Source organism: Podarcis pityusensis, assembly GCF_964106645.2.
Source record: "Podarcis pityusensis genome assembly, chromosome: 7".
Lineage (NCBI taxonomy): Eukaryota > Metazoa > Chordata > Lepidosauria > Squamata > Lacertidae > Podarcis > Podarcis pityusensis.
This window is the reverse complement of record NC_138031.1, coordinates 28,037,361-28,065,290: the sequence shown is the minus strand read 5'-3', so window position 1 is coordinate 28,065,290 and position 27,930 is coordinate 28,037,361. Positions and strand designations below refer to the sequence as shown.

Sequence of the window (27,930 nt, the reverse complement as noted above, 5' to 3'; positions counted from 1 at the left end):
CAGGAGAATGCCTTTCCGGCCCTTCAACAGCGACCTTGACGTAGCAGCACCTGCGTACCTGTGGAGAAAAGGTTAACCTGCAAAAAAAGTCTTAACTGAAGGTGGGTAAAGCTCTGGAGCCAACTGACGATTCCCAGGTAAGATCCTCCCCCTATTGTGTGGGGAGGGTGGTTCCTCCCCCTACCTGGCCTGATCACCTTGGCAACGCCTCCCCAAACGGGATTGGACAACTGGCTGAGGTAGGCAGAGACCTCCAGGTATCCCACCTGGGGAAGGTGAAGCCAAGCCTGTGCTAATGGTGCCATAGGGTCCAGGGGGCTGCGCGCGACCACACAAAGGGTGCATTTAATGTGGGGAGCGGTCATTGTGGGAGTTGTAGTCCAAAACATCTGAAGGGCACCAGGTTGGCTGAAGAACAATTTTGAGACAAATAGCGTTTGATAGGTTTCATGCCTCTCATCAGCAGAGCCATGACCTCCAGTGTGCAGGTTCCTCCACACAACCCATATGTATCCCCTCCGCCAAGTATGAAGCAGATAAATGGCAGAAGGTGCTTGCTTCCCACTGTTCAAATTGGACAACAATCTAAATGAAACCATGACAGATTTAAGAAACGCTGCTTCTGCTTTCTTATTTATTGACAGGTTTTTTTTTAATTACAACACAATGAAATGATGGTAAGTACATAAGATAGTATAAAAAAAGCAATTTTTAACCCTTCCCTTGGTTAAGACACTTACAGCAGACGAGAACTGCCCCACCCCGGACCCCCCTCCTCAAATGAAAACAAAAAAATAAATAGAAATTAATAAATAGAAAACAAATCACTGCACAGCCCTTAACTCTTTGATTGCCAGGACAAGAACCAAAAAGACAATTCTAGCATGTGACGTTTTAATTTCGTGGTTAAAGGTTGCCGCAGCAGTCAAAGGGTTATTATACTATTGTAAACATAAGTATTTTGTTCAAAAATGTTCAGTCATGTAATGAGTGAACAGCAATGAGATTAATATCATGACCCCTTGACCTTTAATTATGCAATATTATAAGGAGTTAAACGATAATAGCTTGGTGAGCTGGTACATAGATTAGTTAACCCATTTTTGTTTTATTTAATAGTGCACTATGAGGCCTTCATTTACTAATAAAAGAATGTGTGTATAATAAAACACTGTTAAATGCATTGATCAAGAAAATAAAGAAACAATGAAAAAAAATCTGTCTAAGCACCACAAATTTTTGCCTGATTATATCTGACAGTCAATATACACTTTAGCACCATTTAGTCAGCCTTCGTTTTGCACACAAACAAGCTTTGTGTTTGTCCATAGAAACTACTTGAAAGGAAAAAAAAGGTATTTATTAAAAAATATTATTAATGCAAAGAATGTTGTGGGAGTCGTACAGTAACATAAAATTAAAGTAATGTAAAAGAAATCAGCTCTCTGAAAATAGGAAAATGCTGTCACTGTCTCTTTGCTTACATGCAGCACTGTGAACCAAACTCTGGCACAGAATATGTATGTGCAAAAGCGGGGGAAAGTAAGACCGAATAACTTAACACAGGTATACAGAGCTTGCTGTTTTGATGGATCTCATACAGTGTGACCACCATAGCAACAACTGCCTGTATAAAGGAGTTGTTTCTGATATAGTATTTAGGCATGATAGGCAGTTTCCATTCTGGCTTGTTTTTAGGACTACCTAAAAGACATTTTCAGATGTTATCTGGTTAAAGGCATGTAACTCAAAACCAGATGTGGTTTAATTTAAGAGTAGACCTTGTATGTGCAGAGTCAAGAAAAGGATTTTTAACAAAAAAAAAGGGGGGAGTTAATACGTTGATTTTATAATAAGCAGAACATATCAGAACACACTTCTGCTCCCCGGTGCTAACACATTGTAACCATAGCATGTACAACCCTATGTGCTAAATTCCACAGGGCATGTAATCCACATCTTACTGGAGTTACAAAGAAAATTCTCATTGGTCTTCAAGTCTCTTGATAGCATCTTGTGCCTAATACCCTGACTAAATATTTTCTGACAACATGTGTAACAAAATCTTGGGGGCTATTTATTTTAATAGGAGAGAAAGTCCACTTTGGAGGTTATCTGGAGCACAAAACCAACTGGGAATCCCCTGCCTGCTGATTCGTATCTCCCTATAGGCTCCCAATTTGGGAAGTCAAACACACATTTGGAACTCTGCAGAGAAAAGCAATTTAGGAGCATAGTATAGAATGGAGAAACAGTATGAAAAGGATTATCCCTTCTCTTTTTGTTGTTGTTGTTGCTTCCTCTCAATGTGAATTTTACTTCATTTAAATTGCCATCGGTCTTTTGGTGCACACATTTGCTTGTACGTTTTGATTAGGTCTATAGAGGTGGAGGAAATCAAGCATACATCTGTCCAAAGACCAGTTGCAGAAATATAAAGGGTCAGATGTGGGAGAAAAATTGGTTTCTCATCATGCACTGGGAACAGTGGATGCTGAAATACAGGAAGGCAGCCAAGGGTCAGAATATAAATCGTTTCCTAGATCATTTCCAGCAAAAGGCAAGTGACATTGAATAAATATGAATAATGCTGTGGAAACAACTAAATTTTTATTGTAAGCAAACAGACTGGCAGTAAACCAGCATTTAATTTAGGAGAATGGGTAGCAACAACACTTTTCTGAATCATATACTAAAATATGCCCATATCCCCTGAAATCTTGAACTGCCGTGTCATGTAAATGACAAAAAAGCTACCATCATGCTTCAGCCATGACAAGAAATAAATAGGTCACCTGTAAATAGCTCCTGTACACATATTCCACAAAATAAACTGCCAATATCTAAAGATCTGCAGCTCTTCCTGCAAATCTATGAAACTTCCAGGGTTCAAATAAACAGTACGGGCGCTGGAGAGGAATTATTTAGCTGCAGAGGCTGGCAGCTATAAGGATAAACTAACAGAGGGCACAGAGAGATTATCTCACCATCTCAGGACTCTTATCTGCGGGGAAAGAAACAGGGGCATCCCAGACTCAGTTCTTATTAGGCCGAAGTGATTACGATGGGTGATCAGAGCTGTGTGATGGAGGCACACAAACACTGTCCACAGGGAATTCTACAAAGCAGCAAACATTTGGACAGCGAAAGGAAAGGCTCAACAACAAGCATTTTTAATAATAAAACTGAAAGGCACCTGTGCAAATGAATGCTCATTTTGTTGTAACCCAAGCCTATGCAATGATGTCAACCCAGCACTGGCCCACATAAAATAACACCAAGCCAATATGACTGCCTTTTACATCACTTTGGAGGCAGGGGAAAATCACCAAGCTGCTGTCTTTAAACACTCTAATTGAAGGGAATGGTTTCTGGTGGTGCTATTTATTTTTCTCTTGTTGGGGTGCAAGTCAATGGCTGAATGAAATTAAAAGTCAAAGACATGTCTCACCATGGGGGGGGGGCTCGATGTTAAAGGATATAATGCATGTGTTAATCCAATCTAAACGGAAAGCACAAAGATGCCAGTCAAATAGTGAGAGTATACCAAATATGTGCAGCAGCAGCTGACAAAGCAGATACACACACAAAGAAGAATTTTATTTGGGGCGAGTTGAATATCTTTATTAGGTGGCCAAAAACATTGCTTGAAGAAAAGCAAAATGCCCATTTTATGAAGGAGCGGAGGCCTTTGTTTGTAGTTGATTCAGCCCTGTTGACTTAATTATCATATCCCAGTATATTTTAGCTGGTTTATAGATTGGTCCACTGGACTTTCCAAAGCCTATACAATACGCTTGGATTGACATTGTTCATTTTGCCCTGCTGGAAGCTCGCTGTTTCACATAGAAAACAAGTATAATGAAGAGCACATCCACATCTCGGGAATTTATTTATTTATTTCATTAAAAATTATATACTGCTGATGGTTTTTGGTTTTTTAACTACTTCAAAGCGGCTTACAAAAAAATTAATTGAGTGTGATGTTTTCCATATCCTTAACCACATAAATATTTTAGCATGGAAATGTTTATTTTTATTTGATAACTTTCATGAGACTATAACAACTTAGAAAGCTTGGGACACTTTTCTGCCAAAGCTGACTTCTCAGTCCTATTTAGCTTTTTAGAGAAAGCGCTTGAGGTGCTATTGCTGGACAGCAGCGGCACTTTTCTATGAAGATTAAAGTGCCAGGATTCCTGTGAAAGCCGCTTTATCTTCTTGCCATGCCTTGTCAACAACACAGGACTGGCCCTGCCATACAGCATGGTGGTACAGGCTGTTTCAAACAGCAGTACTTAGAGGATAGATGAGGACAGGAATTGATGTTCGAAATGGTACAGAATTTTTAAAGTGTTGGCCCTAGAAGGGTTAGTGAATAGGTTGCCATTTGGTGATCAGCTTCAAGCGGGATAATTACTTGGTCTGGCACTATAACAATGGCACATTTGTTTATTTACTAAAAGATCTTTACCTCTCCCTCCTCCCAAAAAACCACAATCGGGTATCAGGGCAGTGAATAAAATATGACCAATAATTGTCATACTGCCAAAGATAAAAGCATAAAACACAATCTAAACAGCTTTGTAAGAGGAAGTAAAACACAATAGGACTAAACAGCTAAAACGCCAGGCCCAACATGTAAGTTTTGACCAGGTGCCAAGAGGATAACAGAACCAGCACCAACTATACTTCTGTGAGATGTCGTAACAGACAAGCATCTGCTCCACATTGACAAGACACATGTAGAAGGTACTTTAAGACAGTTTTCTTCAACCCTGGATCTCCAAATGTTGGACTGGAGCTCCCACCACCCCTGACCATTAGCTATAAGGGTTTCAGCTGAACAACATCTGGGGAACCAAGGTTGAAGAACACAGCTTTGAGAAGAGCCTCCTCAGCAGCTCTTAAAACAGATGTGAATCCGTTTTGCAAACCTCCTAACCATAATTTCATTATGGGGACAGGCCCTCTTCCACCATCTATTTCAGGCACCCTTTACACATTAGGTTGGGGTGTGTGTATGTTATGTGGTTCATTAATGAAATCATGGCCATGTCAGCAATAAAATAGCATGACCACAGGCTTTCCAAACGGGGCACGTGAATACAGTTACTCAAAACCTAGTGGCATATATGTCATTGGTTGCCATGACAATCAACGAGCCTTACTGAGAAGCGGGTCCATTTCCTTTGTATGTTCAGTAGTTGGTGGAATTGCCACAATAAAGTCACGTATGAGGTTATTTCAAATGATAACGACACTGCTGTCGCCCTGGCTTCCTGGCTTGCACATGATCATTTTGTAGCAATAGCTTATATGCATACTGGCACAGTCCAAAGATTATGTATTAATGAAGCCCTTGCCAAACTGGTGCCCTTGAGATGTTTTGAACTGCAACCCCCATCATTCCTAGCCTGCATGGTTGTGCTTGCTTGGGCTGATGGAAAATATAATCCAAAACATTTGGAGGGCACCAGGTTGGAGAAAGTGGCATGGATGCAGGCTTCTCCTTGACAACAGAGATTATTTTTTAGGCCTGCACTGTGTTCTTAATTGAGGCACTTTCAACAACTGTTTTAGGGGTAGGAATACTGCACACACTTCTAAAGTCCCTGCCTTAAGCTTGTGTAAAAGGGAACATGAACCTTATCCGTTTTGCTCTCATTTTCGGCCTCCGTGTTAATACCTAACTAATCAGCACTTTATTTATACGACATGCTGCTGGCCATGGGTCCACTAGTCCTTCATCTGTGCAATATGACATGTAAGAAACATAAGGCCTAAGGGTTGAAAAGAAAAGAAAAAGTAGATGTCTCCCCCTTCTTGTTGAATACACCACCCAACGTCTTTATTTCCCCAGAACTAAACAAACAAACAAACAAACAAACAAACAAACAAACAAACAAACAAACAAACAACTAAGGCAAACAGGAGTGGCATGTCTTGTAAGAGAGATTTGACTTGCTATATCAGACAATGCTGGGTGGCAATCGGTCCCATCTTGTTATTCTGGCTGCACTTACTGTTTGGCTGACCTGTATACCAACTGGTTTTACAAGAGGGCAGCAGATTATAGAATCCGCATTGTTTGGCCAGCTGTGTTATCTTCTAAAGCCACAGGCACCTGTTACACATTGGAGGCTACAAGCAAACCTTTCAAATAAACAGGCAACCTCGTTTTCTTCCTCCAATATATGCAGTTCAAGCATCTATCTGCAAGATGATGAGTACTTAGACCTCACTCGAGGGTTTCCATTTTCTGAGTTCTTACCAACAAGCCAGAATAGATGCTTTGTTAGATATTGAAGCTGGCATTTTATTAAGATCAGCATGGTGGCACCAGGAAACAAGCAGAGGTATTCATTATAAAATGAGCACACAGCTCAACATGAACTAGCAGGGCCAGCGTCCAAATGCAGGACACTAAAATGGTCGCCAGTGGAATAGTTGCAGGGATATGCTTCCCCAAATCAGATACTGAATAATAGAATTGTAGCGGGACCATGAGAATCATTTAGTCCAATGCCCTGCAATGCAGGAATCTTTTGCCTAACATTGGGCTTGATGTTACTAAGGTCTTACTCCTCTGTACATTTACTTGGGAGTAAGCTGCATTGAATAAATGAGATTTCTAAATAAGCATGTACAATAAAGAAGTATGGAAATGGGCTGCACAATAATGTTCATGGATTGAATAGACAAGAGGAGAAATATATATTACATAGGTTCACAGATCACATGTAGGTGAGTGAGACAACACCATTGTGAGTGGTCTGCTAATCATCTCAGTAACCAAGTTAGACAAGAGAATCTCATTACTAAACTTAATTGCATTGTTTAGTGTTTTCATAGACTTTTGTTCTATGTTTAGCTGCATTTATATGCTTCTTAAAACCATCTCCTGCCTCAAAAACATCACCAAGAAGTTACAAAATGCATATTATGTTTAAGTCAGGGAGACTTAGAAAGGGCTCCTTTGGAGCAAGATCATATTCCTTCCAATTCAGCATACCAAGTAATCACCTACAAAAGTATTTACTTAAATTTCATTCCCCCCTCCCCCATAAATGTTTAACCCAGAAAGATTTTTTCCCCTGGTTTATGGCAAATAATATTGTGCTATTTATCCATTTACACAACACACCATAATGATAAACTGCAATCGATTGATGACATCTATATTTTTGCGTTGCACTGATCCACATTGTGGACTGTGACAATGTGACTACAGATGCCTTATTAAAAACAGCTTCTCTCCACTGATCCCATGTATTATAGATATGAATCTCATGCTTTCACTGTCCACTTCATGCATCTGATGAAGTAGGCTCTTGCCTACAGAATGCTCTTGCTACAACAAATTTGTTTGCTTTTGAGGAGCCACAGGACTCTTTCTGGTTTTTATTTAAAACAGATGCCATTTATTCAAAATTCAATGCTGTTTTTTTCATGCTAAAATTGGGCAGACCCATTTATTCAAAATTCAATGCTGTTTTTTCATGCTAAAATTAGAGATCATGTTAAGGTTCTCACCAATAGATGAGCGAGAAAGCAGCCTTTGAAAAGGGTTGGATGGACTTCAGACAAAATGCTAATCAATTATCAGTTTCCCCCCGCATTGTGACTTAAAAAAAAAGTCTTGTTGGAATTCAACGTCTAAACTGGTAAATTCACATTCTTATTTTTGAACTTTTTAAGTGAAGACACACAAATTTCTAAAATCAGCTTGAACACATAGGGTACAAGATCCTGGGGGAAACTATCAAATGATTGCTTCATAAAATAGAAATTTGTAATAGAAAAGCTAATACAACTTTGACCTGCATGGCAAAATCATGCCCAAACTTTTTTTCAATTCACCTTCTCTCTGTATATAATATATAATGCACTTTTAAATATATCAACTTATTAAGCATTCACATAACCATGATGTACCTTATATCAAGCACAGCACATTATCACACTTACCTTCCTGCATAATAATTACTGTACGTTAAATCCTCCAAATATAAACATTTGTATTACCTTATAAAAAGAGCAACCAGCAACATGCTCAGCTTCTTCATTGCTTTCCAGGAAATCACTGTACTGAAATTCTATCCTGCCATGAGATTGATTTTGAAAGTACAGTAGAGCAAAATGTTCAAGTGAATGAGGGAACAGAAATAAATTGAAGCACCGTACTCATGTAACGTATAGGCTACAGTGAAGATCCAAAATATAGTGAACATTGATATTCATGCACCGATTCCGTGAATGTCCTTCCACTTTTCAGACACATATAAGTGAGAGCTGCCGATCACATTCAGGCAGCTGTCAACAGGGAATCACTAGGGAATCTTGAGTTTTTAAGACAGTCACAACAATTGTTTAGGACCTCCAGTGTTTACATGGGAATGCCAACACTCACCATATTTTGGATTCTTCTAAGCCCTTCCAAGTATTTAAAGAACAAATGTGAGCAGGAAGTGTGTAGAGAGTGCACGGCTGTGTGCTCTGTTCCTATCCCAAAGTTCCTGCTGGCTCCATTCCTGGCCTTCCTAGGAATGAGAGGGAAGATCTAGAAGGTCTTCTAAGTGTGTTTAGCCAAAGGTGCTCAGATGCCTCCTGGAATCAGGAACCTGGTATTGCAGGCAGGGCTCCTGATCATGGCAAGGCTTCTAATCTTGTCCAGCCAAATGCACCTAACCTGCCCCCTCCTTTAGACTGCAGGGATGAGGCAGATGAAGATATTGGGGGTGAAGTTGGCCCACAGCCCTTCTACACACTCTATGCCCTCACACATTCTTTGAATGACTGGACAGGGCTACAGTAACATAAAAATCTAGCGCCTACAGCAAAACAACAGCAAAACTAAAACATCTGAATTAAGCTCATTTTAGCTTCAGTTATCCCAGGGTCAACACCAGGACAAAAGGACAAGTTCTTTTTTTGCCTGTAACAGACCATGATTTCTAGATTTCTGCCTGAGGCAAAATAGGAACCACTTCATAGTTTTGCCAGCTAATAGGTATGTTTAGAAAGTGAGGTGGAGCAGAGGACTTCACAGATTGCTCTATGTTTGCAGATGTGGTCAACCAAGGTACTCCTGTACCAACAATTAAAATGGATATACTGGTGAAATGCAATGGTTGCATAGTGGCTCAGCCTTTAGGATACTGCAAACAGCACCTCTAAGACTCTCCAAAATGCTACTGGCATTGCATATGTGCTACAAAGCAACCCATTTCTCCTTATTTTTGTTATCCAGCCACACTTCTATATATGCTCGGAGAAAAACAATACCTTGCAATGCTGTATAGGATGCCTCACATGATTATAAAACAGACCCTCCATTCAAAACAAAGCAAAACCCCAAATCATGTTCAATTGAATAAAAAGGCATACTAATCTTCATGCTATGCTCAATATAAATATAAATTCAAGGCAGTCAAGCTATTTGTTACCAAAAAATAATGTGTATATATACTTACACTCTCTAAAAAATGATTCAGTAAGGTGGATTAGGAAATCACTAACAAACGGTCTTGAGTCTAGTATAAAAAACTTTGACGTAAAAGCCAATGGTGGCCATTTTCAAGTATTTTAGTGTGTTTTAGAATGTCATCATCTATAATGAGTCATTTGCAGAAAGGATTGGTTTTATACAGAAAATTGAACCAAAATTAAACAGAAACTCATTTCCACTGCAGTTCATTTTTAGAGTGTGCATGTATACATAGCAACTGTTCCATCTAGGTACTATCTGCTACAAATACTGGGCACATTCCATAGGGAAATTTTCCTGTACCAACTGCCCAGTGAAATACATGGGAGCTGAGCAAGAACGCTGCCAGGTGCTACCTGTTGGTTTCCACCAGTCTTGGGGGTGGGGGCTCCTCCATGTATTACAGCCATTTCCCTTCTCTAAAATAAGTGAATGTTTGGACAATGTATAGATAGGACTCTTTTTGTTGTAAAAGCCTAGTCCCAATCCAAATTAGATCAGCCACACCAGATTTCCCACTGAGTTTGTGCCGGTTTGCAAGTTAAAGGTCAAAGAGCAAAGACATCAAACAGTACACTGTAAGGAAATTCAGACAGCAAAGGTTTTTTTTCTTTTCTTTTCCACAGAAGACTATGTTTAACTCAGTAATGACAATCAACAGATCAATAAAGTTCAAGGCAAGCTGTTCATTGTTTCAAAAGCTACTCCCCTGGAATCCCAGCTTTCATAAAAAGCCAGGTATCTGACATGTGGGGTGCATCCTTTCTGAACACCTTTAATAAGTTCACAGCCTAGTGACTGTAAAAAGCCTGTCACTGCAAGAAGCAGTTCCTAAAATCAATAAAAAGAGGTCTGTCAGTTGCTGACTTTTCTCTAGGAAAAAATATTGATACATAACCTGCCCTGCAGGTCACATGAAAATGACAATACTGCTGTTAGCACAAATATTACACATGATGACACAATGCTTTGGTGCTCCCTTGGTTCTGTCAGTGATTTAATGCACAGCTAAATGCCAGAGGACTTGTGACCCTTTGGGAACTAAGGCAAACGCCTGATTGGCAAAACTTTGCAATGGGAGAGGCAGCACCATGAAACGCCAGAGTCCTTGCTCTCTGGTTTCCATTGGAACTGTTATCTGCACCTGCATATCTACATGATGCAAGGCAAGCAGAATAATCCTGCAATACAGTTTAAAAACGCAAGAGTTAAGTAGAACACAAACTCAAGCGCTACGCTAGTTGTCGGACAAGAGACTTCCACCTGATTCCATCATCAATCCCATGTTCCTGTTGCTCTCAGACTGGAGAAAGACAAAAGCTTTTATGAGAGTTGAAGGTGATATGACAGGAGCATTGTTTCTTGGGATGTCGAAAGTGATTTCTCTTTTCCCCGCTGTCATTTCTAATCAATGGGTTTTGCAGCACTACAGAGACTGCAAAAACAATGAACAGAGATACATCCCATAGCCAACGTTGCCTCTATCATACTTCCTTCATCTTGCTAAAAACCGCAGCTGTCTGTCTCGAGACTTACTCGCTTCCAGCTTTTCAGTCTCAGCCACTGTGGTTCGCTGTTACACTGCCCATACCCATGTAAAAGCACTGTAGCAAAATGAAAGGGAATCCGCATGGCAACACATTGGTGTCACACATTGCAAACATTGCCATGTTTGTTGGTGTGTGGTGGCAATGAAAACAAAATATTTAGGATATACACTATCAATAGCATAAATGGATGTCAGGTCCTTGTTACTGGTGGCTACCATTGCATGGAGGAATGAAGACTGGATAAAAGAAGCAACAGAGATGTGGGAGGACTCCTGCAATGGATTGGCATAGCACATCTTGAGAAACCAAAGACCAGCTAGACTTGCAGCCACTTGTATTCTGTCTGCTGCAATGTATTGCTTTAAAATAATAATAATAATTATCTAATATTGTTTGCTTCTGTTATATCACCATCAACAGGGTGAGCAAATCATTTTTTAAAAATGTAATCTTATTTTAGGTTATTCTAATTGTGTGGTATCTAATCCACTTAGAGACCTACCAACCTGCCATGTGACCTGCCAATCATGATGACTTCTGGCATACTGGTCTCAGCTGCCATGTTTTGTTATGGTACTATATCGCGTCATATGGAAACTAGAGTGCATAAAGTCACTAGAAGGAGGAGAGGCAGACACAGAAGTCAATGATGCTAAGAGGGAAGGAAGGAGACGATTTGCAGAACTGATATGGTTTATGGACCACCTACAAAGGAACTCGTAAATTACAGGAAATAAGTTTTAGAACCCAGAGTCTTTTTAAGCTGTGCATTCCTATAATTTCCAGACTGCTAATGTTCACAGCCCTTGAAACTCTGAAAACCTATAGTTCTCAAAGGGTCACAGATTACACAAACCTAATACTAGCATTATGTTTCTCTGTAACATTAAGTGTCACTTTAGTTCACTGCAATCTACTTCACAGGCTTGCTGCATTCTGCTATGATTTCAACATTAAGTGTTATTGACAGACCTGTGGGAGGTCTGGGGCTGCTGGCCTGGTACAGCTCGGGGGGGGGGGGGGAGAAAGAAAGAAAAAAGAGGAGGAGGCAGGAAACCAACAAAATCTAAACCAATCAATAAAAAAGATACTATCTGAATATAGTAATGAATATAAATGTGTTAAAACATTGAGGACATAGCTCAGAACAGCTGTATAAAACACAAAATGAATGTATCATTAAGGCTGTTACTATATTGCAGATATTTTGGCCCCTTATTTGTTGGAAAATGGCTGTCCAAACAGTCTGAATTCCTGTGTGTCATCCTGGTCTCCCACTTAACAAAAATTATGAGTAGGAGTATAGGACTATATCCGTAGCTGACAGAAAGCAATCCTCTTTGGAGACAAAGCTGTTTTGGGTCTTCACACTTCCTGAAAGTTCCATTGTGATTGTTGTGTTATAGTTGCTCTATCTTTTCTCTTTTTTAAAAAAAAATTGATTACATTTTTTATTATTGTTTTTTTTTTAAAACCTCACGCAAAACTCTTTCAAAGGGGAGCAGGCTTCAAAGGGGACAGAAAAAACCCCAACAGAGACACTGGAGACGCTTCTTGTTTTCCCATATTTTTGCTGTAATATTTCCTCTTCTTTATGGAAAAATCCTGATAGTTTTGCATTGGGTGTACTGAGCGTGCAGAGAGGAAAAAGGCTAGAACCGAATGACAAAGAAAGACAAAAGAACTGGAGGAACGGCAGATACTGTGTACGATGGAAGCTTCCCACTGGAGTGAACTCTTACTTCCTGTGCAGGGTGCAGGCAGCCCCCTGGGTTTTAAAGATCAGCCCTGGTCGAGGGGCTGGACAGATGCCTGCTCCTAGATAGGAAACTGCATAACAGCTCTTCGGTTGATCTCAAGTTACCACGAACTCCTAGGAGAGAGAGAGGGAGAGAGAGAGAGAGAGACATACCCCTACATCACACCCACTCTTGCATAGAGCGTTTGCAGTACAGTATGTGGCGGGGTGTTCCTTTCCTCTTGAACTGGAACACAGTGTAAACCAAGACAAGGAGGCACAGGGCCAGGATGCAGGGAATGACAATGGCTATGGCTTTCACAGTGCTGGCTGTGTTGTCCAGTTTGATGACAATGTCTACGTCATCCTGAGGGCTGTGTCGGTCTTTGTCCCGGTCTGCTGGTCCATCACAACCCATAAAATCCTTTAGGATGGATCTGGGATATCCAGGTTCTACTTTGAGCATCTGGTTGTTGAATTTCCAGTATTCTTTGCCTTTGTAGAAATACGTGAAGCCTGAGGAAGAAAAGTGTGAATGTTTCAATGAGTTGTAATTTCGTCGTGTCCAAAGTCAACAAAAGACAAGGAGCTACTGAAACTTTGGAGTTAACAAGCAGGATTAAAACTGACATTTAGAAATTAATAAAATGGATCCAGCCATTGCCAATATCCACCCAACAGGACCTCGCTACTCTATACCTTATTTGCAGTAACAATTGCTTCAAAACTCCCATATCTTCATTGCACCATTCTGCACAGTCAAACATCGATTGTCTAACGTAATCCATTCCGGAAGCCCGTTTGGATTCCAAAACATCTGACAACTGAGGCGTGGCTTCCAATTGGCTGCAAGAGCTTCTTGCACTCAGGTGGAAGCTGCGTTGGATGTTCAGCTTCCGAAAAATGTTTGAAAACCTTACTTCCGGGTTTTTGGTGTTCAGGAGTCGAAACGTAAGATAACAGGGGCATTCGGGAATTGAGGTTTGACCGTACAGGATTCTGCCAACATTGTGAAATAAAAAATATATCTTTGCTACACCCTGCATTTTAAAACTTGTACCTGACAAGTACTTAGAAACCTCATGGCTGAACATTAACTCCCAACAACATCTGATTAGTGGATAAATAGAAAGGATGATAGAAAAGAGCTTTAGAAACCCCATACTTGTCATCAAACATGCTTTTCAGCTTTGGTTGTGTGAAATGCTACTGTAATATATATTTAGGCATCTTCTGATACATTTTTCTGGTATTTATTCCAGAAAGCATTCTCCTAATATGGCCTGCTGGGATTTTTAAAAAACTATTTTATTGTTGGTTTGTATTTTAGGATTTTAGTTGTGGTTTTATTGTGAGTGGACTTGAGTACACTTTACTGTACCAAACTGAGATTGAAAACAAGTTTTCAAAATTAGATAAACCTTAATTTTTATATTCAATAGAATTTGTCTGTTGAATAAACTTGGTCAAAATTCTAGCTGCAGAGTTGGGAAATACAGTTCCCATATCTGCATAGACAATACCAACGCTTTTTCTATGGGGGTACGCTGGGGTACGCATACCCCTAAATAGTTTGTGAAACTTTGTAATTTTGTCTATTTACTGTATTCATTTTTCCTGATTTGAACTATAAAATGGTGATTTTCTTGAGTAAAAAAACCCATTTTTTAAGGGGAAAAAAGCACTGGACGATACTGAGCTAAATTGACCAGTTGTCTGACTCAGCAGCTTCATATGTTCCTATCATAATGTCATCATGTGTTCCCAATATACATACTCAAAGAAAAATAAAAAAGTTAATCGGAATGGCCCTTCCCTCACAGAACATTCTTTTCCCAACAACTTTATAGGGCATGTTGCTTTTTTCAACAAAGACATGTCTTTATGTTGAAAAAGGTACATCTGATGAGAAACCAATGTATCAAAGCAATCCTTTGTTATGCACAGGAAACTGTATATGCATAACCCAACAAAGCTGTGATTCTTTTAAAGTCCCATTAATTTAAGCGGGGCAGATTGAAGCATAATTTAGTTTGTGTCATGTCCTAAATGCCTATCTTCCCTAACTTTATGAAACAACCAAGACGGATGCATTTAGACCAGTGGAGGGATTTAAGATCCTTTTTTAAAAGTGACATTTAAATAGGATCATAAATTATGCTCACCCTGAGTCCTGTTTGCTCAAAGAGCCCCTACCCAGCTTAGGAACATTGGTCAATTATAGCAAATTACAGCACTGTGCTAGACCCACCTACATTGCTCCTCCCTCTCGACTGTCTGGGCTGATTCTGTTCCCTGTTACTTCTATGTCTTTGAGAGGAAATGCTGTATTAACTCTGCCAATGGAAAGCAGGTGTGCACAGCTTCAGATTTTCTGCGGGGAGCTAGAATTTGATCATTCAAGTGCAATCCAGGGTAATTAAAAATGGTGCCTAATTGCAGAAATGCTGCTTTCCTGCCAAATAATCCAAAGCATTTGACTGGCCCAGATGAAAAGTGGCACCGATCCAGTCTGAAACAAACTTTCACAATGGGTGAACTTCCTCCTACTGTTTAAAAACTGTGCACAAATAGCTGGAGTTTTCTCTATATTTACTATGTCACAGTTTGCATTTTGCAGTATTATAGGTCCCCAGAAAAGAAAAGAAAAAGAATGGGCTTCATTTGTGATGCAAATAGTACTAATTGGAAAGTTTAGGTTCGATGCTAGTTTCAACTGCTTACACAAAAATGGGTTTTTGAAATTGCACTGCGGAGAGGAAAAATCTCTTTAGAGCATCTCATTTTCTATTCAAAATAGACCCAAACGCTTTCACCCATCACCATTTTTTGTTAGTTTCATGATGGAATAATATAAAAATCTTGTGCTATTGCTGTTATTTATTTTAATTGTCCTTCAGAAATTCTAGTGCATAAGATACTACATGGGGTACTTGGGACTGTTGCAGGGTTTATTATCTCATGAATTTGTCCATTACTAGAAAACAGTAGCACAATGGAAATTGTCTTTCTTCCCAAAACTTTCTCCTTAAATATTATTTCCATATTAATTGACAACATATATCCTGTTGCCCCACCTTGTTTCTTACATTCTGCCCATTAGTGAGTTGTGTTTCTTCTCCTGATACAACGTTGCAAAAGCACAGCCCTACCTTTCTGCCTCCTCAGCAAAATCTCTAATACACTTCCAGTCATCCCTTACCCTGACCCACTGCAATATTCTCTGCATTTCCATTGTCACTCCTTTTCTCAACTGTTCCAAACTCTACCGCAAAATCAATTACCTTGTTTGTTGTTCAAACAACATTCCTTGTCAAAGTCTGTGTGACTTTCTGTTTCCTCCCATTTCCACCACAAACACCCAGTCCCTTCCTGGCCTTCTCTCCATGCTATCTCTCAACCATCATGAACCAGTGTATTCCTGTGACCTCTCCTTCTACCCCATTACTCTCAGCCATCTAAAGGTCTCCTACTCCCATAAGAGTCATCCACATGGTTGGCAATTTATATACAAACAACAGGAGTACCTCTTTTTTGTGTTTAACAAAAGAATATATGTTTACATCAAGTGTGCCACTGAAAATCAGCATAATTTGCTCACTCTGCTGCTGGTTGGGTTGGAAAATACATAACTTGGTGATGTTGTAAAATATAATGCATGTTATAGTGAAGGAGGAGAGAACTTGAAATAGGGAGAAATGTCATTTTTGGTGGCAGCTCCCCTTACCTAATTGTAATGCATAACTCTGCCCCAAGTCCTGCCAAAATGTATAAAACTTTCTTCTAAAGCTTTCTGCGTAACTCAAAAGCTTACACATCTTTTTTTCTCAAACAGAGCTGGTCCTGTTGAAGATATTTCTTACTATCAAGAAGCTTTCAAAAGTAGATGTAAGAATAGGAGACATATATCTCAGTTTCTGTTGTTTTTAATCAAGCAACACAAATGTTTCTCCCCTCCGCCAAAATGAACTAGGAAGCTAAAAGGATTAGCACTATATTAATGAAAGATGTTGTTTAATTGGAATCAGTTCCTCTGAACTTTCTCCCCTGAAGCTATCTGGTACAATTTCAAGTCAAATCTTTATCTGAAGAGTAGAAGAGAAATGGTTTCAGGCAAAAATTCATCAGAGTTCTCTGAAACTAGGTTGTGGGGTTTCTTATTTGCTTGTTTCATTGTCTGTTGATGCAATCACCAATTGAGCCATGCAGGGATCTTGACTTTGGAGGACAATTCACAGCACTGTTCCTTGCAGGCTTCACCAGGCAACTTTCAATACTTAGTTTTCCTTCTCCGAGAGCCCAGAGGATTTCTTACATTTAGCCTCGAAGAAACGACATTAACAACAACACAACACAAAAGCAAAAACGGCTCGCTCCTTAATTGTATTGTCTGCCTAGGTCTCAGGTATCTTTGCTGTTATTTTAGTAACTGAAAACCAATGAAGTTCAGTGTGACCTCAGGGCCACTTCACACACTACAGAAAAAGAATGAATCCCCATGTCTCCTCAGTGAATTGACCGTGATTTTGCTGAAACATTTCAAGAGAACCCACTCATCTCAAAATGCCTCGGAAACACTCTGCTGTGAAGTGCAATTGGTTCAGGTTTCCAGGCATTCATTTACTGTATGTTTTCAGACACACAGGTGCCCTTTACAGAAAAATTTACTGACCTGCACTGAAAATATGGAGGTCCATTCCCCCCCCCCCCCCCCTGTACTGCACAGCTATTTACACATAAATAAAATGGAAATTATTGCATCCTGAAAGCAAAGGCTGGAATCTCTGGGCTAGTTTTGTAGCCCTCTGACTGGGAAGCAGTGAAACTCCACTCACATTCTATCACAGGGGACAACAACACACCCCCCCTATTATTTCTGGTGTTGTTGTTTTTCTCTTATCACTGTGCAAAGTATGAGTGGAGAAGTCCCTGTCCTAAGAGGGTTACAGTCTATCATTCAACATAGATAAGGCATAGGTGGAAGGAGAGGGAAAAGGCAAGAGTGTTATCATAGAAGAATATGTAGTTATTTCAGTTCCACCTACTTAGTCCTATATTTAGGGCTGCTACCTTTGGTCAGGCAAAATACAGGACAGATTGGTGGTTGGGGGGCACAGCACTCTCATGACACCAAATCCTGCCCCTCCTTGGTGGAGGGGGGGTTCCTCACATTCAACTTCCCACCTCCCTCAGCAACTTGGCCCCACTCTTTCACTCAACTCACATAGACAGCCAGGGGCTGGGGATAGATGGCCATGGGCAACTTGAGTTGCAGCTCCAGCCTCTCACCCATGCTGGCAGCAGAAGAGCACGGAGGAGGAGGGAGGAGGAAAGGTTAGGGCAGGGTGGCGGAGGGGGCCAAGTGGTGGGGCTGAAGAGGGGCAGCAGCGAGAGGGAAGGAAGGAATGGGAGAAGGAGACCACTTCTTTCCTCTTCCCTCTATTGTCGCTTACGCCAGGCTGCATTCCTCATCAGCTCCTCCAACAGCAATGCAGCCGCCATTTTGGGCCAGCTGTCTCTCTCTCATGCCTGACAGTGTTAAGGAAGGGAGGGGTGCTTCTGGGGTTGGTGGGGATAATACAGTAGATATAGTAGTGGTGAGGACATTGATGATGATGATGATGATGATTTATTATTTACACCCTGTCCATCTGGCTGAGTTTCCCTAGCCACTCTGGGCAGCTCCCAAGAGAATATTAAAAACATGATAAAATATCAAACATTAAAAACTTTCCTAAACAGGGTTGCCTTCAGATGTCTTTTAAAAGTCAGATAGTTGTTTATTTCTTTGACATCTGATGGGAGGGCATTCCACAGAGCGGGCACCTCTGACAAGGCCCTCTGCCTGGTTCCCTGTAACCTCACTTCTCGTGGTGACAGAACCGCCAGAAGTCCCTTGGAGCTGGACCTCAGTGTCTGAGTTGAACGATGGGGGTGGAGATGCTTCTTCAGGTATACTGACAGGGGGCAAGGAGAAGGGAGATGGCAGGTGACGCCAACCAGTGAATGGGATCTACCCTCTGCCCTGTCTGCCTAAACCCTCTCTCTCACTCTCCACCAGACCCACCCTCTCCCCACATATTCTGAGGAGGATGAACTCAAATACTGGGGAAAAGGTGTCCTGTTTGAAATCCACACAGGGCAGGGGACACTTTTGTCCAAAACAGGGACGGTCACATTTTCTAAGGACAGGTGGCAACCCTACCTTATATTATAGTGATTAGAAGGTGCAGCATAGGCTTTATTTGCACATCAGTATGATGCACTGAAAACATAGTGGTACCTCGGTTTTCGGACATCTCAGAAGTCGAACGTTTCGCCTTTTGAACAGTGAAAACCCAGAAGTAACTGCTTCGGTTTTTGAACGCTTTTCGGAAACCGAACGTGCCACATGGCTTCCATATTGAGTTTTCAGGAAGGAAATGCATGCTTCGGTTTCCAAACGTTTCAGAAGTCAAATGGTCTTCTGGAACGGATTACGTTTGAAAACTGAGGTACCACTGTACTTGTGATATGTCCACAACTCCTACTTGCATGTTTATTGGTTAACTGTAATACATTTAAGGAAGCCAGCTAATACAGCATGAGATTACTCTTATCAGCTCTGATCCACATATAGAGCATATCTGTGTGCAACAACAACACCATTCACTGCTGTGAATCTGGGAATGCTCTCCCCAACCTCTCACACACCTTATAGAAGTGGACGAAGATGCCTTGACACATTTAGCACTCTGTATTTACACTGGAGCCCAATTTATTTGAAATGCATATCCAATCCTACCTAGTGCATCAGATACTATATATACTTTAACACAAGTCTTTATAGAGACATATGCGTATATATATATATATATATATATATATACACACACAAATAAAACTAGTTTTTTATGGCAATAAATGTAAAAACACAGTGTTGCACAAACTAGTTTCCTGCTGCAAAAAAAGAAACTTCCACCCTCACCCACCCAAAATGCTCAGCTCAGGAAAGATTTTCTATTGATGGATGAAACAGATTTAAAGCAAGGAAGTGATTAAGAGTATTCCTGAGAAGAAAATGTTGTCTGCAGAAATTAGATATTTGAGCCAAAGGAAGGAATATAGATTCTAAACTAGGGGAAAATGTCTCATAATCTTTTACAGGGGAGACACGTCCTGAGGGAAGAAGGAAGGGACAACCCCCCCCCCCAATCTCTGTTAAATCAATCACATGTGCAGAGCTAGAGGTACGTAGCAAGTGAAACTGGTTGCAATCCCATATCTTTATTTCACTCTCAAGACCACACCATCAAATTGTTAAGGGCAGTAATTAATATGCACATAATGACGACTTTCAGCATCAAGAAAAGTCTATGGTGCTTCATCTTAGTCCAGAGGTTATAGTGGTTATATAAATGTGCAATATAGTTTAGCTATACCTTTGCAATAAATAATTTATATTGATGTAAACTTAGGTTCAAAACCACTGGGTCATCCTTTGTTCTTTTTTATTTTGCATCAGATAGCAATGGACTTGTGACAACACTGCAATTGTGTGCTCCACAGCACAAAAGTAGATTCACCTTGATAAAGCCAATGGGGGAAAAATTTGTGCAACGCAAGCAAATTATACTCCAGACTAAATCCAGAAGCGGTGAACCAGTGTTTGGAGAATAAGGCTCAAAGTGATAGAGAAACAGCATACACAAGAGATGGGCAAACTCTAACAAGAAAATCCCATTCTGGATTAATTTGGAAATAACACTGTATTATTATAATCTGCAGCAAATAACAGCTCTGGGTGGCAAATTTTCAGTGAGTGAATGACATGGGGAGAAATGTATATTTACACTTTCCCTGTTCCACCATCTTGATCTATGAGTCTGAAGAAAGAAGATGGGATTCCCAGTCACTGGATTCAAAGATTAATATGGAAACAATCTGAGAACAAGTAGAATATTTAAAAAATTCAGAAATCCAAAAGCATCTATTTACAGGTGTGCTGACATGGGGTTACAAAGCAGTGTAAATTCAGGTAGCAAGGCACAGCTTGAAAAAGTGAGGTACTCAAAAGATGGTCTGCAGATCAGGAAGATTGTTTTATTAAAGAACAATAACATGCACAAAAAGCTACGTACCATTTTCTTTGTGGACAAAGGCTCCCTGAGGTGATTCTGGGATACCTTTCCATATTGTGATTGGTTTGGGATAACCAGGATCCATAGTTCTCATATCTTCACTGTACCTCCAGTACCTAATAAACAAAGCTACAAGATTAGAATATGCATTTATGAATGCCTATTTTCAATGTCAGAAAAGAAACACTGAGTGAAATTATGAAATCAGGGCAACAACATCCTTCCCGCTTTAGGTACATTCCCAGGTAACAAAGGAGTTTTATCTGCTTGCCGATTGGACAGCTGTTTCTAGTAAGGGCACAGTAGATAAAAAGATTTGCTAGTTTGAAAACCAAATCAACAAGCGCGTTCTGCATAATCAGAGCAATTCTGATGCCTAGGGGTTCTACAAAGCCGCACAAGGAGGAACATTATATGCAAAGATCCATAATAATGTTTCAGTTGAAGTTTTAATCACACACAAGCCATTAAACTCTGAGTTAAGGTTCCCACAGCAATCTTAACTCTTCTCTTATGAATGCTTTACAGGAGTCTTTTGTTACCCAATCATGCAATATGCATTAAATAATTCAATATGCTGAATTCTGTACATGCTAAATCTGGGTACAGAGAAATGTTTGCAGTAAAACAAAACAACAACAGCAGGAGCAGCAGTGCATAAATTCAGAGTCACTGAGGCTGTAATCCTGTGCATATTTACACAGGAGTAAGCCCCACATTAAGTTCTAGAAAGACATCTACTTCTGCTTCATTGACTATGTAAAAGCCTTTGACTGTGTCGAACACAGCAAACTATGGCAAGTTCTTAAAGAAATGGGAGTGCCTGATCACCTCACCTGTCTCCTGAGAAATCTCTATGTGGGACAAGAAGCAACAGTTAGAACTGGATATGGAACAACTGATTGGTACAAAATTGGGAAAGGAGTATGACAAGGCTGTATATTGTCTCCCTGCTTATTTAACTTATATGCAGAATTCATCGTGCGAAAGGCTGGGCTGGATGAATCCCTAGCCGGAATTAAGATTGCCAGAAGAAATATCAACAACCTCAGATATGCAGATGACACAATCTTGATGGCAGAAAGTGAGGAGGAATTAAAGAACCTTTTAATGAGGGTGAAAGAGGACAGCACAAAATATGGTCTGAAGCTCAACATCAAAAAAACGAAGATCATGGCCACTGGTCCCATCACCTCCTGGCAAATAGAAGGGGAAGAAATGGAGGCAGTGAGAGATTTTACTTTCTTGGGCTCCGTGATCACTGCAGATGGTGACAGCAGCCACGAAATTAAAAGACGCCTGCTTCTTGGGAGAAAAGCAATGACAAACCTAGACAGCATCTTAAAAATTAGAGACATCACCTTGCCAACAAAGGTCCGTGTAGTTAAAGCCATGGTTTTCCCAGTAGTGATGTATGGAAGTGAAAGCTGGACCATCAAGAAGGCTGATCGCCGAAGAATTGATGCTTTTGAATTATGGTGTTGGAGGAGAGTCTTGAGAGTCCCATGGACTGCAAGAAGATCAAACCTATCCATTCTTAAGGAAATCAGCCCTGAGTGCTCACTGGAAGGGCAGATCGTGAAGCTGAGGCTCCAATACTTTGGCCACCTCATGAGAAGAGAAGAGAAGACTCCCTGGAAAAGACCCTGATGTTGGGAAAGCTGGAGGGCACAAGGAGAAGGGGACGGCAGAGGACGAGATGGTTGGACAGTGTTCTCGAAGCTACCAGCATGAGTTTGACCAAACTGCAGGAGGCAGTGGAAGACAGAAGTGCCTGGCATGCTCTGGTCCATGGGGTCACGAAGAGTCGGACACGACTAAACGACTAAACAACAACAACAAGCCCCACATAACACAGTGGACCTTACTTCTGAGTAATGTGCACAAGATTACACATAAATACTATTTTAAGGCAAGGTGTTGTCAATATGCTTAAGATGTGAAGTTTTACATCTGAATCAGAAAAAGCTGTGAAAGACCCAGAGGAATATCTGAGGGCAATGTTAGACTGCATAAGGGGCAGTAAAGTGAGTCTGAATCCTGAGAAGACGGAGTCTTGTTGGTTGGGTGGTTACCAGATTTTGCTTATTATGTGGGCTGCTTGTGATTGCCTAACCATGTTCTTGCAATGTGCTGTGAGCAGTGCTCAGCACCAAAAGGCAGAGGCAGTCCCAGTGTTGTCCCAGCCAAAGCAAAGTGGGTTACAACTTCGTAGGCCACACAAAGGGTCGGTCCTGAAGGAAGGGATAAGCCAAAACTTCTGCCCTATCAGTTCAGGGCTCTTTCAATCCTGCTTGTCATGCTTTTTTAAAAAAATCTGGCTTTAAACATGCAGCTTCACTTCTACCTCCACCTGCATGACAGTGAGTCTTTCAGAAAACAATTGGGTGCTCTTCCATGTGCATTGAATTGAGCAGTTTATCTTTTAGAAATTGCTGGGTTTCCCCCATAATATTTCTAAAAAATAAATCTTTATTCTAGAGGCTTCCTCCCAGCAGAAGTTTACTGTGCATGCCAAATATATTTTGTTGCTGATCTGCCAAAGGCTTTTTGTTTTCAAGATTAAGCTTAAAATCATGTGCGATGTTTTGAGACGAAGTCATTTTAGTTATTAGAAAAAAGGCTTCTATCCATTCCCTAAAGCATGAATAAAACTCTTTTTTCTTCATGTTTTATGATAGGTGAGAAAAGAGATGAGTGGTCTTTCTGCAGTATTTTCACAGTCAATAAAAATTCACTTTCGGTCACAACTATGTGTCAGAAATTACATATGAATGAAGAGACACACACGGGAGGGGGGAGTGTTTCAAAATAAGAAAGCAGTTTGTATAATTTTCATTGAAAATGGCCATTTGATCCTACACTCTCAAATGCAATATGCATTAGTCTTCCTCAGGTATTAATCCCATCATAACATTAATGGGGAATGTTGCCACATTGCTCGACCACCTCCAGACACCTATGCATTGGGTTAGATGTCTGTTCTAAAGAAGCCTGTGTGTGAGCTCATCCATAGACTTCTTCACAACAGATGTCCCAGCAAGAGCGTCCTTGATACTGGGGAACTGGTCAGCAGTGTGGAACCACCCCCTGGTAACTATAGACTATATTCTTCACGTGATTCAGACATGGAGGCTATCTTAAGTTCTCAATTCATCAGAGGTTTAACAAAACAGTCTGAGACATGCTAATTTAGAAGTAAATTTGATTTACTTAATGGCAATCTGACCAATAACTGAGGTCTTTGGGGGAGTGGCTGTTAGTGGTCAGATGCATGGCTCATTTTCTCCAGGAGCTGTGTGCTCCATACTGTGGGCCCAATTTTATGGAACTCCTTCCCAGTTGAGGTCAGCCAAGCCCCTCCCATTCAAACTTCTAGTCCCTACTGAAGACTTTATTCCAGTAAGCATTTCAAACACCAGGACTGGTGAGATTGAACACATTATTGAGAAGAAAATGAAGGCCTTTCAGATATGGCAAAGAGATAGAAACTGTGACACTATGAAAAAAAAACCTATGCCAATGCTAAGGCTGAGGTTCAAAGAAGAACTAGAGAACTAAAGAACACCTGGTGGATAAAAAAAAGCTCAAGAGATTCAGCACTTAGCCGACACTCATGATGTACAGAGTTTCTTTAAAGTCACAACGACCACCTATGGACCAATAAATAATGGCATATGCCCCCTATGCTCAACAGACGGTCCCACACTTCTAAAAGATAAAGAAACTATTGCATTACACTGGAAAGAACATTACCAGCATCTTCTTAGCCACAGCAGCTGAGGTCCTCTCAAAAATTCCACAAAAACAAATTAGAGATGAGCATTCAGTATCTCCAAATCTGGGAGAGTTGTGTACAGCTATTAACCAAATGAAATACAACAAAGCCAGCAGACCTGATGGGATGCCTTCCAATGTCTTCAAAGTGGGCAGAATTGAACTTACACAACAACTTCACAAGCTCATTGCAAAAATCTGGGAGAGAAAGCAGATCCCAGCAGATTTTACAGATGCCAAAATGATCAACCTTTTTTAAAAAAGGTGGTAGAATGGGCTGTGGAAACTATCGAGGCATCTCTTTATTAGCTGAGGCCAGCAAAATTCTTGCAAGGATCTTAGCAAACTGTCTTCTAACTATATCTGAGGCTACACTTCCTGAATCCCAAAATGGTTTTTGCCCTTCTAGGAGGACAGTGGAGATGCTTTTCACCACTCAACAGCTTCAAGAAAAATGCAGAGAGCAAAACCAACCCCTGTATATGGTTTTATTGACCTAAGGCCTTCAACACTGTAAATAGTAATGCCCTGTGCTTCTGAAAATTGGCTGCCCAGATAAATTTGTGAACATCCTCCGGCTCCTCCACGATAATATGACAGCAACAATTGCAGATAACAATGGCTCTCAAAGTGAACCATTCACAGTGGGATCAGATGTTAAACGGGGTTATGTTATCGCCCCAACTCAATTTATTATTTTCATTGTCATGTTCTTACACATTGTTGAAGGAAAACTCCCCACCGGGGTAGAAAACATATATCAAACAGATGTGAAAGTTCTTTAACTTGAGTAGGTTGAAAGCAAAGAGTAAGGTTATTATAACTTCCATCATCGAGCTTCAATATGTTGATGACAACATAGTGTGTGCATACTCAGAGGATGACCTCCAGACCATACTAAATATCTTCACAGAAGCTTACAAAAAGCTTGGCCTATCACTCAACATCCAAAAAACCAAAGTGCTGCACCAACAAGCACAAAACAACCCCTCTGCAGTGCCACAAATCCAACTTAACATTGTAACATTGGAAAATGTTGATCACTTCTACCTGGGTAGCTATCTTTCCACAAGGGCTGACACTGATGCTGAAATCCAGCATTGCCTGAGCTCTGCGAGTGCAGCTTTCTCCCGATTGAAGTGAAGAGTGTTTGAGGACTGGGACATTCTCAGGGAAACAAAAATGCTTGTTTACAAAGCTATTGTACTACCAACCTTACACTTGTGAAACATGGACCACTTATAAATGTCATCTCTAACTCCTCGAAAGATTCCACCAAGGTGACTCTGAAAAAAATTGCATATCACTTGGGAAGACAGGCGAACTAATGCCAGTTTACTGGAAAAAGCAAAGATCACCAGTGTTGAAGCATGATTCTTCAACATCAACTTCGTTGGACTGGTCATGTTGTATAGATGCCTGATTATCATCCTCCAAAACAGCTACTCTATTCTGAACTTAAAAATGGAAAGCATAATGCTGGTGGTCAACAAAAGAGGTTTAAATACTCTCTCAAGGCAAATCTAAAAAAATGTAGTATAAACACTGACAACTGGGAAATAGGTCTGCTGGCGGTCCAGTTGGAGAATAGGCTTTACCAAAGCCGTCATGGGCTTTGAAGAAGTTCGAACTCAGGACGAAAGGGAGAAACATGCTAAGAGGAAGGCACATTTGGCAAACCCTCACCTTGATCAACTCCCACCCAGAAAGCTATGTCCCCACTGTGGAACGACATGGGGATCCAGAACTGGCCTCCACAGTCACTTACGAACTCACTGTTAAAACAGTGTTTATGGAAGACAATCTTACTCAGCTACGACTGATTGCCAAAGAAGAAAGAAGAATCCAGTAGGTATTTTAACTGAATTCTGTTTTTATAGCTTTAATCTTTATTGTGTACTATTCGATTTAAGCACTATATAAATGCCCCAAAATTATATTATATGGGGGAGGGTATTTATTGTTTTTGTTTTGCTCCTGTTTTTATTATATAATTTATGTTTTTATCTTGTATGTTTACATTGTCAGCCATCCTGAGATGTACTGATGAAGAGTAGTATACAAACTGAATAAATAAAAAATAATAATAAAATAAATAAATGTATAAACCAAATCAAACACAGAGCTTAATTCTCAGGTTTTTATTTTTTTTAGAGGAAGGGTGCACAGAATGTGCCTGCACATAGATTAAAATCACTGAACAAATGAAGTCTATCTTTCCATGTACAGAAAAAGAGATTCACTAGTGGCAAAATTCAAAGATAAAATGGGTTTGATCACCATGGCCTCCAATTACAAAGCTGCAAGTGAGTTCAGAAACAGGGTAATAAGGGGAAGAGAGCCAACTCTTTTTTAAAAAAAACCAAAACCAACAGGCATTCAAGCAAAGTATAGATAAAGTCCTCTGGCACTGTCTCTTGCACAGCTCTAGCAAATTTAACTGAGTTCTGCCGGGCAAACCCTACTTCATGGGATTAATTCAAGATTGTACTCAGTAGAAAAATCAGCATAGATTTATCCAGCATGGTTGTGTACTTTTCTATTTATATCACTTCCTTGGGACTTCCTCATTCATGTGTACATTCTCCTTGTGGTTTTCCAGGCACATTTTTCTCCTAAGAGGACTACAGCATATTTTCACGGTCTTAGCAGGGAGGCCATTTTGCTCCTTTGACTTTGGCATCACCTCTCGCCTGTCTCTTTCATGCCTGACAACCTCACTGCTACTAAAGAAGCAACGGTGGGTTGTCCTAATTCAGAAAGAAAACCGTAATAGGCTTATTCATGCAATTAAAAGCAGCAGGAGGATTCAACTCTAACATTACATTAAGAAAAGGGGGGGGGGAGGAAGGTGATATAAACAATATGTACTGTGAAGCTTAGTGGGATATGGGCTTATTCCCACTGGTGGTCAATATCCTGTAATAGCTCAATTATCTTGGCATGGCTCATGTTCTTCGATCTTCTTCTTACATACTGTATTGCATTTATGTCCTGCTGAGTTTCATTATGCTTGTTACAGTTCTAAGTAGCAGCCTCTCCATCAGCAGAAGTTTCCTTTGATAGTTCCCTCTAGGTTGATTTTTTCTTTTAAAGCATATTGCTCAAGCTAATAGTATTTTAGGAAGACCTTGACTTGGCATAGCTGCCTTTGGAAATAAACCTACTATACAAAACCTCAATCGAATAAAACTTACAGAAAGTGTAGGTCACAAATGCAGAAACAGGATGCCAACCATTGTCTTGGTCCCAAGA

The 27,930-nt window shown here is 40.4% G+C and overlaps 1 protein-coding gene across 3 annotated transcripts in view; it reads right to left on the bottom strand.

Moving 5' to 3' along the window:
* Positions 1 to 1,179: 1,179 nt before the first annotated feature.
* Positions 1,180 to 27,930, bottom strand: part of MMP16 (matrix metallopeptidase 16) — a 188,700-nt gene continuing 161,949 nt past the window's right edge. For all 3 annotated transcript variants that reach the window (XM_081013433.1, XM_081013434.1, XM_081013435.1), the window contains 2 exons: positions 20,899 to 21,014; positions 1,180 to 13,294 (listed from right to left, as the gene is read on the bottom strand). In XM_081013433.1, the coding sequence (XP_080869559.1) occupies positions 12,960 to 13,294; positions 20,899 to 21,014 (451 nt within the window). In that variant the 3' untranslated portion in view covers positions 1,180 to 12,959. The remainder of the gene's footprint in view (positions 13,295 to 20,898; positions 21,015 to 27,930) is intronic.